Consider the following 16,711-nt stretch of genomic DNA (forward strand, 5'->3'; position numbering starts at 1 on the left):
TCAAAGACTTAACTTAAAAAGTTAAATTCATTTCCATTTTATAGACTATCACTACTAGTGTATTTTTTCTAGTTTATTTTCTTCAATTTGCTCTATGTAGGAAAAGAAAAAAAAAAATTTAAAAACGCCCCCACCCCAAAAAAACAACCACTACCAACCCTCACCCTCCCACCAAAAAAAGAAATCATAATGCAAAACTATGAGGAACCATTTCAAACTTCAAGTGTTCTATAAGGCAATCTTCAAGGTTCAAACCACAGGTGCTAAGGTTCAAACCTCAGGTGCCTGCTTCTCTGCTCTGTTCAGCCCAGTCATTTATGCTTTGCATATTTGTTATACCTTACAAAGTCCTGCCAATTGCTGCACACATGCCGAAGTGACAAAACAAGTCAAATATAAAAGTTAAGATTTTAGGCCTGAACACCTTTGAGAACTATTTTGTAGGATAGAATCACAGGATAAGTCACGTTGAATGGATCTATGGAGATCTCTAGCTGCGAAGCAGGGTCAGCTCTGGGGTCAGACCCAGCTCAGAGATTTATCCAGTTGGGTCTCCAAACCCTCAAACACACAGATCACACAAACACCGTGTCCAGCCTGTTCCACCTCTTGGCTGTCAAGAGCTTTTCCTTGTATCCCACATGAGCCTCTGGTCTTTCAACCTAAGCCTGTTGTCCCTTGTCCTCCTGCCATGCACCACTTTTCTTCTTGAAAAACTCCTCAGAGATGCAGTTTTCCTTAAGGCCTCCTCTTCTCAACACACTCTTGACCCTTATTTCCTCTTAAAAAACTGGAATATAGAATTTACCATTATAAAAAGTACGCTTGAAATACAAATTCTTTTACTGCAAAATTGGCTTTGAGCTTTCAGTCTACAAACAATGAAGCTTAAGAATTATTCCTCCCCCTCTCACCAAGCACAGTCAAACACCACACATTTCAACTTCATTTTGTCTTTTGTACTAGTCAGAATCTTACATTTGTAGTTATAAAAACACTCAAATAAAACAAGGCAGCATGTTTACCCACCCTGTCCAAAAACTACAAATGAATTGCAGTATGGAGATATGACAACATGCAAAATGCATGGAGATCCTGTAAAAAAAGTATTCAAATACCTATTTTCTTAAACCCTTTATAGCTGTTATTTTTTATCTTACCTGACAAGATCTACCACAGTATTTAGCAACCTTGCACTGAGAGCACCTGTGCAGATTTTCATTCCTGCTTAGAAAAAAAAAAAAGGGTTATAAATACAGAAGAAGTTTCGTATTTATCCTTCTTACCTAACTAACAATTTCCAAATATTCCAAGTCACAAAAAATATCTTAAAAACAAGAATAGTCTAAAATGCACTGTAATGCAAGAAGAAATTGTACATAGTTATGCTCAAAGCTATAGTCACAACCCTTTACTTGTGTCACTCAGCACCTCTGGAGCCACTTTGGATAAACAGGAAAGTTATCAAATCTGCTTTTGTCATGTAGCTGTAACTCTGAGGAAATTGATTTTGTAGATAACATCATAATTAGAGCTGTGCAATACAGCTAGGTAATCTATTTACTATCTGAGTCTTGTCTTAAGCAAGCAAGCATGACTATCTGTCTTAAATAAGACCTTGCTGTGAACCTGTGGCTGTGACATCAAATTTTATCTTTATAACAGAGTCCAAAGTTGACATGTCAGCAAAAATTTCTATTCTAAGAAAACACTTCTGATCAGTGGACAATGAGAACAAAACAAAAATTCATGGGGGAAGTATAAAAATCCAATGAAAACTAAAAGGAGAACTCACACCTACACATCACAAGCCAAAGGTTAAAAGCACCTCCTGACTGTAGTACTGCTTTCTGATACTGTCTTAATTTAGTTATATGACTTAAGAAAATGGCACTGAAGTTCTGTACATTTTTAGACAGTAAGTAAGCATTAAATGTGAAAGCACACACAGAGCAAATCCTGCACCCCAAATATATAAGTAAAGATTTTTACTTCAGGTGAGTAGAAATGAGACAGATTTTGAGGCTTCCCTTCCCTCTCATTTTCCTGTAGAAGATACTGAACATGATACATTGTTCTGGTAACACTGCACAGTGTTCACTTTCATTTCTTAATATGCAAGGCTGCTTATGTGAGTTATGGTCATTCATTAGGCTGAGAAAACAGTACATGGTTTTTGTTGTTAAAACTGAAGGCAGGTGACTTCCATTACAGACACAACAATTATCTGGGCTCTGTGGCCAGCACAACTCTCACTACTTTCCCTCAGACTTCCCCCGGCCACCCCTGTGACCTCAGTGAAGCACAGGCAGCTCACTGGGCGACACTGTTCCCTTGTGAGCTGCACACGGCTGAACACAGCTCACACCCAACAAACTGTCACCAGGAGTTATTCCTCCAAAGCCCCTTCTCCATCCTTCTACAAGGCAAGGAAAGAGGGGTCAGTCATGCCACTGACCCCCTCTAAAGGTAATTTTAGTAATGGTGTCTTTGTGTTGCTTTGTGTTTTACATTTAGCTGCCTCAAATCTCATTATACAGATTAATTCAGCTTTCCAATTTAATTGGGAGATAACTGTCTAAACCAGCCCATTTCAAACTGAAGGGGCAAGTTTAAATGATCAGATGAAGGGCTTTACTTTGCAAGATCCCCAGTGTCTGCACATCAGTACCAGGTGTGCTCTTTTCACTTGCACTCCCAACTGATGCGATTAAAAGATGTAATTTGTTGTCTCTGCTGTCACAAAAGAAAACTCCACTGCTGTTGTCAGCAATCTGGAGGCTGCATACCATATAGTCAGATTCCCAGACCAACTGCTTTGCAACATGACCTGTATTTCTTCTTTTACTTACACCACTCAGTTCTTCCCAAATTTTAATTTCTATGGGTGACTTGAAAAAGGTAGAACAATATCCAAAGGCCACATGCAAACCAGACAGAACCAACATGCACACAAACTTCAATCTAGAACTTCTGGATAAACATCCTAGCCCACTTATTTCAGCTGTGACATCAAAACTGAAGAGCAGGGGGGCACAACATCAGAAATACCACGGAGAATCCTCTAGCACAAACCAACTTCTCCTTTCCCTCAAGTCCTGCAAGTGATATATTTTGCTGATATATCAAAGTTCTACTATGTTTGAATTATTAAAAATAAGAGCTGATACATTATCTTCGGACTCTTTTAGGCATTTGGGGCACTTAGCTGAATTGGTCAAAGACTGAGAAGAGCATTATGAACAGATTGTTACAATCAAGTAAAAATATTTTCATTTGTACTGCATAAAAATCCCTATTTTGTCACACAATATTTTGTAGGTATTCATGCTAACTACCAGGAGGAAAAAATAATTTATAAACATTTCAGATATAAGTACCTGTTCTCCTACAGCATTCTTTATATTCCTATCTGAAAAGCCAGTCCTGGAGACAGAAAATACTAGCAACTGTAGGATTTCTATAAACAGAATCTAAAATCTTATACATGCAAATAGGTTTTTGATTTTAAAGTGCAATGCCTGAGGATGACTCAGAGTTAGAAACAAGTGTGAAATCTTCATTTTCCCAGCTGGGGAGAGCTGCTTCATCTTCAAGGTTGAGCAAAGACACAACCTTAACCACATTCTGATAGAGGAAGATATTTAGGTTAGAAGCTCATGTCAGAGTAACCTACAACAACAAAAGACAGCCAAGCAGGTAGAACTTTGGTTTGCTCTTCAGCTCCCCATAGGCACAGCCACAGCCCTCGAGATGGTCACTAAGGACCTTTTGGCCTCTCTTTCTCTAGATAACTCCTTTGTATTCAGTATTCTACACTCTTGCCAGCAGCCTCTATGAAAATTCTCTTTATTGTTACACAGTATTAGTTGAATGTCTAAGTGCTCACCCTACTACAGAACAACTGAGCAAAAACATTTTGAAGGCAGACTTTGTTTGTTCTACATGTTATTCATTAAAACACAACAATGAACTCAGAGTTTGATAATGGAGCACGTGCAATTTTAGTCCCAAACACACTGAAGTACCACATAGTCCCAGCAGCAACAGGTAAGGCGCCGATTTCCAAAGCAGAGTAATTAAAACTTTTTGGAACCTGAATTTAAATGAATGAATACCCACAACAATCGGAGGAGTTTTTCCTACAGTTTTCACATTCTTCCATGAGAAGGCTAGATCCAATAACCCTAACACACTGCAAGCATACCTTGCCTTGGTAGACCTCTTGGTAATTTTCCAAGAGACGCCAGGACTTACTGGGATCATTAGTGTTAAGTCACCGACACATATTCAATCTTTCTTTTGTAACACAACTAGTAGAGGTGTCTCCATAAAGCATCAAACTCCCTCAGCATCCCAGGAAGTTTCGATACTTTACAGGGCTATTTCCTTTGTATCCTTTGTCCCTAAGGGTTAACACTGCAGTAACAAACTCATACACACACATAAATCTAAGGATCACCACTCAAAATTGGAATTTTTGTCAAACTGACACTATCAGTCAGGTTATTTGAATAAGGTGACTCCTTCCTGGTGCCATTTAATGAATGAATTATCCATTCATCTTTGATGTTTCTTTGAATGACAAATAGATGTGGAATGCCTGTCAGAGAGCTGAATAGTAAAGCTGCTAATTAAGTCATTGCTTTCTCTTCCAATCCTTCTTCGCCCTCCTGGACTAAAAAAATTCCTTTCTATTTATAGCATCTCTGGATCTTGCTACATGGCATACTAAGTGTAACACAGCATTATCTAAAACACTAACTCTTAAATCCTTTATATTCAGATTCATGTATTCATATCCAGAGGACTTGTGTGTTTTAGAACATTTTAAGAAGGCAATTTCCCTGGTTTATTTCTGTCCTTCTCAATACTTTATTGATGTCATAGGTTTTATTAAAGGAATTTTAAAGTCACTGTGAGATACTCCCATGCATTTCTTATTACCTGTAAACTTTACCTGGAGATAGTATCAAGTTCCTTACAAGGTACCTACTGCATTTCACCTAATGTGACTAATTTCATGGATGAGAAAATGCACAAAATTTGATCTAATGGGTTCAGTAATACTTTAATCTCTAAAAAAGTCTCTGCTGCAACAAAAAAGGAAATATGCAGTAATTAAAAATAAATTCTTAATTTTCCAACACAGTGTAAACAAGATTTTGCAAATGACCACAACACCTTAAAAACAAGCACAAGTGAGCATCTTAGCCTGTACAAAAACAACAACAAAAATCGAAACCAAAACCCACATGAGTAAAGTAAGCAGGGGTTGTCAGTTGACCTCTAGCATGGTATTACAGTCACGTTAAGAATCCTTCCTCCAAGGAATTTGGTTATTGCTAAATCTTTTCATCGTTATAGTCTACAAACACCATTCATAGAACTAGCTCTCCCAATGTATACTGAGAAGGCAAAAAAAAAACCTCAAATGCAGAGGTTGGCAGAGGAATTTCCAAGAGATTGATATGGACAGAAAACAAAAGAAAACCTATGAGACAGGGAAAAAACTAGTAAGACAGCTCAACTGGAATTGCTCCAGTGGGCACACCCTCCCCAGCAAATTTTGTTTTGTTTTGTTTTTTAATATGTTTAAAATCTTAAGAAGAAGGTGAAGAGATTGACAAGGGTTTGCCTGGACTATCAGGTCCTATCAGAGCCACACCTGCACTCTCATAACTTAAAAAATACGTGTCCTTTTAAAAACAACACATAATACTTCTGCTTGCCAGGAAATGGCCTAATACAATTTCAAATACCACAACAAAAGTCAACCAAATACAATTAGACTACTTAATTTATAATGGAAATGCATCTACACTTCTCTGCTGATTGCAGGCACTTGACTTTCAGCCCTACTCACAAGGTAAGTGTCATATATAACAGAACACTTGATTACCAGACTGTGTACAACGTGCCTTTCTATGTAGTTTATTCACACCTCTGCTTCTGCCACATCTTGCAGGAAAACAGGACTATCTCACACAAATCTCCTACTGCATTTTTGTTGTTGATATTATTTTTCAGCTAATAATCCTGCCCTGTATACATGAATGAAAAAAGCAGCTCTTTCCAATGCATGTCAAGTTGAACTAATTTCCTGAACAAATTCTTAGACCTTTGCGATTCAGTCAAACCTGTCAAGTGCGTAAAGTCTGCTTGGATTTTCTCAAGTATGTGCATTTCAGACTTGTCACAAAGTGAAAGCAATCAATACCTACAATAAGCAAGCAAGTCATTCATCATTTTAACTAATATGCCTCTGTCTCCTAATAATAAAAATAAAGTTGTGAATAGCAAACAGTCATCTTATATTTGGGAGATTTGAGAGCACGGGGTTATGTTAAATGCAATTATAGCTTTCTCTCCACACCTCCCTCCCAATAATGAGGCGTAGCAACATAGTTGGTTCCCAGCTGTTACCCCACTGCTGACTCACATGGGCACCAGGCACTGTGGGGAAGATGGCTCTGGGGACAAGGATGAACAGTGCTGAGGGCCAGGCAGCACAATGCTGGGGCATACGCACCTGCAACATCCCAAATCCAAGCCCTTGGCAAGCAACAGCTCTGCAGCCAGTGAGCCATGCCCACAGCAGGGGTTCCCAGCCCCTCTGATGCCCTGGGTGCCAACTTGGGACAGGTTGGCAGGCTCATGGCTTCCCCTTCTCCTTTGCCAAGACCCTGGATCTGCTCTGTGTTCTCCAATGAGCTGGTAGAGGAGAAGACATCTTCCAGAACCCCGATGGGCCTCATCTGAACTAAGGCTGCCAGGCTTTTCTGTCCTAAGGTTATTCTGTACCCAGCTCTCAGGTCCCACACTGGATCTGGGCAAACAGGAGTACACCAGGTAAGAAGCCTTTGAATTCCATGTGAAAAAAATCTCACAAATTCTCCACTTGCATGCTTCATTTTGTTAAGTACATGAATCAATATTTTTTAACCTAAGAGCAGCACTGGGAAGTAGCTTTCTGGCAGGTAGAATTAGAGTTAAAAGATAGCAACTACAGCTAACCATCAATGATCGGTCACTTACTCAAGTGAGAACTAGGACCTTTTATATAAGGAAAGCACGCCTACTTTATTTCCAAATAAAATTATCATCTACTTCATATCTGAACATTCTACAGAAGTGATATTGCATTGTCCAGATTAAAAAAAAAAAAAAAAAAAAAAACAACAAAAAGAGAGAATACATGAACAAAGCACCTACTCTATGACGAAAGGTTAGTTAAGACAATTTGCACTCTAAAGGACACCACTTACTAGCAGAAAGAAAAATTTGGCACTCAGGATGATTCCCCATAACTTAAATCTTGACTTCTGAAGTCATACTTGTAACCCCAAATGCCAATTTGCATGTTATTTTCTGTAACTCTTCTTATACCCAGACATCTACTTAACACCCTGAAACATTTCTGCATGCATTCTATGAGAAAAAATTAGAATTCAAATGGATGAAGAGAAAGATTATCCTTCTGCTTAGAATGGGCATCAGTTCTGTTCAGATCTTACAAATATTTTGTACATATGTACTGTCTGTATTTGGTTTTAAATTATACACTCAACAGATGTATGGGTCATACAACTTTAGCTGACAAGACATTCTGGATCTTATTTTTTCTCTGGTTTTGTGTGTTAAAATACTCATCATTCTTTTCTGCCCCTTACTGTTTCTTCTGAAGAATACCTGGTCTGCAAATTGTGAAAAACATATTCTAAGTAAAACTTCTAAGGGCCTACAGTCATTTCTTCATTGCAATATAACCTTTTCTGACAATTTAAATTGGAATTTTAGCTTTTTCTTCTTTTGGAGGTTGCAGGAGCCAAAGTCAAGGGCGGAGAAAAACAATAAAAAGACATCCAAAAACTAGATTTTCATTTACTTCTATGTAGAAACTGGTCTTTGTGTACACATAGTGATTGAAGTATTGCCAAATTTGGATAAGAAAGTGTTTATTTTTCAAAACTTCTTTGTACTAGTTTGGAAAAGATTGATTTTTTTTTAAACATCCAACACTCAGAATGGTGAGAGATCCCTTACTGTAACTGAAAAGTTATCTAGAGCCACAAAGAGAGGATGCTCCCATGATTAAACTGAAAAAATAAAAAACTATATTGACTTTTTGAAAGTAGAGACACTAGAAGTGTAGTATTTACTCTGATACAACCAAGAAAGAATTATACCCCTCTCCACCAAGCTGGCAAATGATGAAAAGCTTCAGATGCGGTGCTTTCCAATAAAATTAGTGAAGGAACATATAAGAAGAAATACCAAAAAAAATACGGCCCACAAGTAGGCATGAAATTTAATCTTACCTTTGAATTCTACTTCTTCATTCAACATTTACCTCTCATCCTAACCTACACAAGAAAACACAAGAAAATCTCTCCACTGAAAACCAAAAGATTTACCTTAGAAGGAATTTTGGTAGTACAAGGCCCTTTAACTTGTTCAGGAGAAGCACTCAGCATATCCCAAAATGGTGGGTTTTTGTTCTAGAAGACAGACTGGCTTTGGAATAAAATACCTTTTACATTTTGTAAGCACATATACGGTGTATGTACAAACACACACACTTCATCAATGTGCACAATGAACAAAACACCACCAGTGTGAAAATACTGCAATTATCCCCTCAGCAAAACTCACAGCTGTCCCCCACTGAGAGCACTGAAACAGAACCACAGCAGAAGTTGGCTGCAAGAGCATTAGGTAACCACTACAAACTGCCTCTGCCATCTCCTTGCCCTGCAAAGCTACTTTGACACAACTGCCCTCAAATCAAGGCCATCCCCAGGGTTTCCCTGCAGTGGGCATGCCAACACACCTCCAGCAATTTCAGGCTTAAACAGGTTATTTTCAGTCACACTGCACATTCATTCCGCCTTTGGATTTCAATCAAAGAAGAAAGCCAAATGCTGTGGAAGACCAAGATTACATTTCAAAATATGAAAAGGTCATTCATATCTATAACTTAGAAACCTGGAAATAAAAGCTACAGGCAATATTTTTAAATGCTCCTTTCTGGAACATGTGGTTAAAATCCAATGAAGCCAAGTATAATAAAACATCCCATCTTTCACTTTTCCCTATAAAAATGATTAATTTGTTCATTAATCTACTGTATATCTAAGTAGTTTTTTCTTCAACCCATAGGTCAATGTTCCACCAAAACAAAGCTGTTACTCTAAAATATCATACTGATGTAAATATTTACATCCTGCTAGTATTACCTCCGGGATCATATGAATGTATCATTTTCAATGAAATACAAACCCCTCTGACCTTCTCAGAGAAGAATATCTTCATGAGCTTTTTTCTTTCTTAGCTCCTTTCCTTTCTTGACCACATTTATATTTTCAGCATAAGCATTTTTTAGAGGTCGTGCAATGGCTATTTACTTGCATTTCTTTTTCCAAATATGAACGTCTATGCCCAAAAGTCCTTTCATTCCCTATGGAATACATTTTGAAAGTGATGAACAAAAAAATAAAATATTTCAGGCAAAAAACTTTGACAGACACAGTAATATGGGTAGGCTCAAAATAAATTCCAGTGCTTTTTGCCCTGTAGATTTAGAATTGGGAAAGGTTTACATAAGTGAACTGTTCATTTTCAACCTGCTTAGCCCTTATGGTCAGATCACACACAAGTTAAGATTCAAATGCAGGTGACTGGAACAGAATAGTCAGTTCTGCTTACTCACAAGCTGAAGAACCTACAAAGATAGAAAACAGGAGTAAAACTCAGGAAAAATGTGCTTCTATCAAACAGCAGAAAGGGCAGAGAAACAGCTTGTTTCCCCCTGCTCAGGTGTAATCTGATACCGTGAGGTATTGCAAGACATCTGAAGTGGTCTTGTCATGAACTCATAAAATCCCACTGAAGACTTTTGCATTAGAAGAATGTGAATTTTCTTGACATCAGTAATTCTGCTACCCACTTCGATCCAGCCCTCCAGAGCAGGACGGTTTTCTGCTATACCTGTTTCACTTGGGATGCACTTTAAATGCACCTAAGTTCCCCCCAGACAAAAGCATTTCTGATATCGAGTCCATCTTAACCTCTTAGAAATGTAGACTGTTCCTGAGAGTACCACTGTTTGATCTCCAAAACTATTCTACACAATTGTGAGACACTGGGGAAACTTGAAGAAGGATCACCTCTAGCAAATCTATAAACACCTGTAATAAATTCACAAATAGCTGCCTAACCAGTTCTCTCTCAGTCTAGTTGGATGGACAGTCTTTTAAATTAGCATTAACTGACATATTCCATCACATTTTTCTTCAATTCGTCTGGATTTTATCAGTTCTTTTCCTGTCATTTCATTATCTCCATCTTTGCAGGCATTTTGGTTTGTCACTGTTCCTATTTTTTCTCTAATTTACTCTATTTCAACACCTTTCCCATTTAAGAATCTCTTTCCCCTTTTCTAGATAACAAAGGCATTGTTTTTTATCTCCAAGAAGTCTTATTTTTTTTCCCCCATCAGGCCCAAATCATTTTTCACTTTACACTCCTTCCAGCAATTTTCATTTCACATCAGAGTGGCACTTCCAAGCATTGATCTGAAAACATTTTACAAAGTTTCTTCCTATCAAGTGCTTAAATAAAATATCTTATGTCACACCTATCACTTCTTTTTCCAACAGATTCTGGATGTCAGTTCAGAAGGGATGTCTTCCCTTCTGTGTGCCCCCTTTATGCATCACTGAAAGGTGGATTCCATGGGTCCCACACTAAAGCTTAATTTTGGAAATGTTCACCAGTAAGAATGAAGGTATTTCATATTAGCATAGGAACAGCAATGCTACATAGAAATTATTCAGAAAATGCAGAACATATATATATATATATACACACACACACACACATTTACTATTGACTCCTATAAGGCAGTTAAAACCAAATTGTTATTTTTAGGCAGCTGCATTGCACCATTACTGATGGAAAGCAAGACCTTCAAGCAGGACTATACATATAATAGCTAAAACTTATAGTCAAGCTTTACAACTGCCCTAAATTCAATTATAATGCCACATTGCCTGGAAGAAGTCTTACTATTAAAAAATGTACTTACTAAACTTTTCACATCTCAAAGCATAAAGTCCTGAAAGACTCACAGGAGCCTCATCTTGTTCTCAAAGGTGTTTCTAAGGTTCTCCTGCACTTCAATGAACTCTTTTGTACTGAAACTCCTACAAACACCCTCAAACTCAGCTGAGCCACTGCAGGTGCAGTGTTTGCAGCAAAGCCCAGGCAGTGCCCAGGGCTGCCCAAAAGGCACCTGACAGAGCAGAGGCCACGCCCCACACACCTGGCAGGGCACCACCAGCCAACAGCAGGGATCAAATGAGGTACAGTGAACTAATTAGCAATTCCCAGCAGAATGCGTGCAGTGGGGCACAAGTTGTCTTCAAGGCCTCTGCCAAGTACACCCCTCTAACAGGCAGAGAAATACCAAGGTTGAAGTGTGTGGTGATATTCATTCACCTTTTGTTTGCTTCCTCCCCTGCTTCACTGGTGTCAATGCCCCTACAGATGCAGGACAAGGTGCTGAACCCATTTTGTGCTCAATATTCTGAGTTTAAGAGAGTCACGGACATGATGAAACTGGCCAAGATGCTGAGACTACTGATCTCAGAAAGCCTCTGGAGGGCTGGAGCCTTCCCAGTCCAAAATAAACAGCCAAGGGAAGCCATAAATCAGTTCCACATCATCTAATACTTACTCTCTGTACTCTGGTGACACCCGATGGCTAGAAGCGTAATAGATGTTTCTTCAGTTTCAAAGAGGAGTTATCCAAGTTTCCCTTTTCCCTTTTTTTTCAGTAGAGAAGCAAAAAAATTCTCAAAAGAGATGCCTCTAACTATAGTGACACCCATATATTTTCAGGGAAAAAAAATTAGTTATAATTCAACAGCTGTGAGCAGTAGTGTTAATTTGCCTAAGTCTACTTCCCACCCATTCTACAGAATTTTTCAGTACGCAAAATCTATACATTCTTCAAAGTTTTAAAATTTGCCCATTTCCAGCAAAAAGGTCTTTTTAAAGAAACTGACCCAATTCCGTAATGTATTTTAGAGCCCCATGTCATCGCTAGCTTCAGTACAATTTTTCCTGCCAAAGAATTAACAGTTTGACCAGAAAGGCATCAAACCCCAGGAGTAATCCTGAAAATTTCCATCTCACTAACTGACATGCTTGAAGATATGCACACACATGCTCAGGCATGCCTGTAAATGACAGCCCTCTCTCACAAACTGGTTCTGTAATTAATATTGCAACATTTCTAACTACAGTCAATACCTTCACAAAAGAGACCTATTCAAACTACGGAAGTGTCAAAATAATTTAGTGTCTCCCCGAAACTATTTTTGAGAGGAAGCACAGATAATACTTGCAAAAAAGTTTTAATAAATTCTTATGGAACTGTAGAAACTAAGATAAAACTTGAACTACTTTTGTTCCATCTTACATTTTTAATAAAAATTCCCGTGTATTGTTAATTGAAACCTTCTCCATTTCAAGCTCATTTTATCAGGCAATATAATAACGATGTTGTATCAACAAAAGAAACAACCAAGTGCTTTTTTAAAATCTGAAGCTATTATTTTAATCAAAAAACCTATTTTTTAACTAAGTCATGGGAATTTCAACACATGGCATTACTTCCCCACACTTAGCTACTGGTTCTCATGTTTCTCATACAACATTCCATAGCAAATGTTAGAAGAAGAGGAGCTGCCAAGCCATAATATCTGTCACAAGAGAAGAGATTGCTGTTTACCTTCCTGCCGATCTGTCCCAATGACAATACATCAGTGCACACATTTTCATTTCAAAAATCGCCACCGGTATTGAAGAAGCTTCGAATAGGCACAGCCCCAGCAAGGAGGTTTAAACTAATAAGGAAAATCACAAATTGATATGGATTGGCCATGGATTTTGCACAATTATCTAGTTAAAATTGGGGCTTATGTTCCAGAAGGTACTACTTTTACATCCTTATAAGTCTTCAATTAAATTGCATTTTCTCCATGGCCAAGAAATATGAGCCTTTAATCATTATACCATAGCTTTAGCAATGGGTCATGAGTGAAATCAGATTATTTGTTCCAGTTCAACAAGCATAGATGAGACTCTGCAGAACACAGCACAAGAAAATGAGGAATATGTTATTCCTTATTTGCAAAGGAAGAAAGGGAAGGTTTATTGTGATAGGCAATTGCTGGGAGAGAGCTGGAAATTTTGTTAATGTATGTCAGTGCTGATATGGCTTATAGGTATCAGTAGAAGCTAAATAATCAAAAGCAATGCTCTGCTCTGTGGAATAAAAGAAATGCCTGCAGTACATGTTTGAGAAAAATGAGCCTTTGGTAATTTCTAAAGCCAACCATGCCTCAAATCAAGGAGCTGAAAAAGCTTGCGGGAAGAAATGATCCATTGCAACCACACTGTTTTATAAAAATTTCACCTACATCATGATTGTAAAATAAAAAGTTTTTTAAGTGCATGCATATACATGAATATGTTTTCATCTATACATATACTACCTCTATTGGCATTTTATTCCTATTCTGATTTTTCATCTCATATGTGTTATTTCCTCCTGTATGTCCTAAAAATGTTACACTCTAATTCATCACCTTTTCTGAACATCACCGCCACTCCTGCAGTAACACAGTGAAACTCAGAAGAGCTTCCTCACCACCTTGGGCACCTGCCCCCTTCAATAGCTCTGTTGGTACCCACAAGTGATTTGTGCACATTAGAAAGGCAAGTACAGTATCAGAAGGATCTACATAAACCCCACATTTAGCTTATTTTACTGTTTGAATTCTGGTCTCCAGTCAAACTTTACATCCAAATTGGTTACTTTGTCATTATAAATGGAGGGAGAGACAGATGTTCTTCTCTTGTGTGCGCTTGACTCAAACATATTGCAGCATGCCAACAGCTTTAAGTAGCTTATGCTCAGTCCACACTGTTGTTACATGACTGCAACAGGTACTTAAGTTAAAAGTGATTTGAGTATTTCTTATGAAAGCATCAATATGTGTTAGCTATACATGAGAGATGCAGAGAAAATGTTCCTCCACAGGACAGGTGCAAGACCAAGCAACTTGCAAACTGACAGGAAAACACCCAATCTCTGCCACTCTGCTTCCTAAGGCTGTGCAGGACATATTTGCTCAAGAAGGTAATTTTTTAATGTCTGACCAAAAAAGCGAAGTTGAATTGTGAGCATAAACAGTAGGAGATGCAGGTGGTTTTGGGTTTAGGGATTTTTGGTTTGCTTCATTTTAATCAAGACACTGGCTGTTAATAACTGGGGGTATATCCCAGCTAGCAAGTGGATTAAAGCCTCTGATTCATTTCACATAGATTATTAAACAGCTAAAAGAACCCAAATTACACCTACAATTTTAGCTGAATGTAAGAATTCCATATGAAACCACTTCTCCTTTTGGTGCAGTTCTCAAAACCTGAATACACCATTTGAAAAAGAGATCACAAAGAAGTAAAAGGGAACACAGCTCAAACACAAAAACAAGTTCCACTACAAAAATATTTGTCTGACAAATACCAGCACCTATGCATTTATAAGTGCTGCTTGTATATGCAGTACTCTGCTAATACAAAACAAAAAGGATAAAAGCATTCCAATACAGGAATGATAAAACTAATAACAAAAAGGTGAAGAATACCTTTAATCCAGCACAATGCACTTCCTGTTACCATGGCAAAATTCAACTTTGAGGACGACGAGATTTCTCCACAGCTCCAAACCATGGAACAAAATTCCATTCAATCAAGGAACCGCTCAGATTTGAAGTCAAAAATCTAACTCATAGGTGATCCACACTGATTTGGGTAATTTAACTTAAAAGTAAACTGTATTTTGAAAATGGCATGTAGTGCATATTCTACTGGTATGATGGCTTTCACATTGAACAGGTTATGATTAAAGAATATATGTTTGTTCAGGTCAGTCAATTAGAGAAATTATATATTTTAACTAGGCTGTATTCTTACTTCAAAATAATTATTGTTTTCTTCCTTAAAGCAGATTGAATTTTCAGTCTGCTGTTATATAGGTATTTCTGCTGTCCTGGAACACCCTCACTCAGCAGGGTTGAGTTGTGGCATCCCCTCTGCTGTGCACCAGTGTTACTGAAGACAGGCTAAGTGCATGCTGTTTACATGGCAATTAATAAAATGTGGTTATCTTCACATCAGTAACCCCCAGATTTTGTAGAATTTCTTTACAACAGAAATATTCACAAAACTGAAAAGCTTTCATTTATGTTATTGTATACAAACATATAGATATATGTATCTAACTAAGCCACTTTAAATTGGGAGCATATTATGGAAGACACTGGCAAAGAATAATTTCTTGAACCAGGGCCATGATTTTGTACTTGATATAATGCTACTTTTTCAACTAATTGGATAAAAAGTTCCCAGCATGATACCAGGTCTTTGCACTGTTGAAGATGAGCCCCTCTTCAAGAGATTAAAAAAAATCCCTAAGGCTCTGACCACACCCTTCATTTTAAAACAAACAAAAAAAATTCCAGAAGTTCCGTTTTTTGGCCAAAAAAACCAAAAACAAAAGGCAAAACCCAAACATGATAAGGCAAGGACTAATGGATGAATCACACACACAACCATCTTACACTATTTTTCTACATTCTTCATCCTAAACTATGGGTAAGGTGAGCAGCAGCAGTGACTCAACCAACAAGAGACAGCAGAAATTCATTAACCTACCTGACTGGAAAGGGGAACTGCCAGGTTCATACTCATAATGACTTTTAAGAAACTTGGGTGGAAACCTGGATTAGAGCATATTTGATATTAATTGTTCTTGTAAAACTCGCGAACCTTGAAAATGTCTGTGAACATTTTAAGCTAAAATGTGAAGTGAGCTTCCAAGACTAATTTGCGTTGGCAATCTCCAAGACAGAATTACAAACAGATGTTCTAAGTCTGTCTGGAAAACGAAGGGATTTGGGGATAAAAGTCCTCTGAACGATTAACGATGTTGCCAAAAAAAATAAATATGTGGTCCTCTGCTAAAACTAAATATATATCAACACATAACCCCAAACCAAAGTATAAATCCTATGAAAATATCAGATGGATTAATATAAACTAGGCAGTACCAAAACAGTTGTTTTAGGACACCAGAAGAACATGCTACAACTCTCTCTTAGAGTGAAATTTTTATATTCTTAATAGCGCCACCACATAAAAAAAAAAATACATCTGAGAAAAAAAAAGTCATTGAGATCTAGACTCTGTTAGCTAAGGATAAAAATAGATTATCAATTTATTAACAGTTGTACATGGCCTTAGAAGGTGCTTTTATTTTCACAGGGACGTTGATTTTGAAAAGAAAATTAGATTTTTCTTTTAAAGTGCTGATATTTTAGAATGCTGGCAAGAAAAATGAAATCCTCAATTAAGTACCTCATAATATTTAATTTCTGGAGTATTAAAATAACATATTCAGTATAGCCTAAACTAATTGCAAACAGAGAAGCTGGCAGAATAAAGCATCCTACCATCCTATAATCCCTATAATGTGTAACTGGAATTTTTATAAAAACATAAACCAAAAAATCAGTTTATGACCATTTTTGTATTGAATTCATGTCATGTGGTTTGAAAAAGGAATTACTTGTTCTAG

At 37.5% G+C, this 16,711-nt stretch overlaps 1 protein-coding gene across 6 annotated transcripts in view; it reads right to left on the minus strand.

Annotated features, from left to right (window-relative positions):
- SMYD3 (SET and MYND domain containing 3) overlaps positions 1 to 16,711 on the minus strand; it is a 396,216-nt gene that overhangs the window by 348,910 nt on the left and 30,595 nt on the right. For 4 of the 6 annotated variants that reach the window (XM_042023027.1, XM_042023025.1, XM_042023029.1 and 1 more), the window contains exon 2: positions 1,161 to 1,224. In XM_042023027.1, coding sequence (XP_041878961.1) covers positions 1,161 to 1,224 — 64 coding nt within the window. Of the gene's footprint in view, positions 1 to 1,160; positions 1,228 to 16,711 lie in introns of all 6 variants that reach the window. The other 2 variants (XM_042023026.1, XM_042023024.1) reach the window with 1 other exon arrangement.

This window comes from Corvus kubaryi, unplaced genomic scaffold, assembly GCF_017639235.1.
Source record: "Corvus kubaryi isolate FWS band 111438036 unplaced genomic scaffold, C.kubaryi_AGA036_p1.0 37232, whole genome shotgun sequence".
Classification (NCBI taxonomy): domain Eukaryota; kingdom Metazoa; phylum Chordata; class Aves; order Passeriformes; family Corvidae; genus Corvus; species Corvus kubaryi.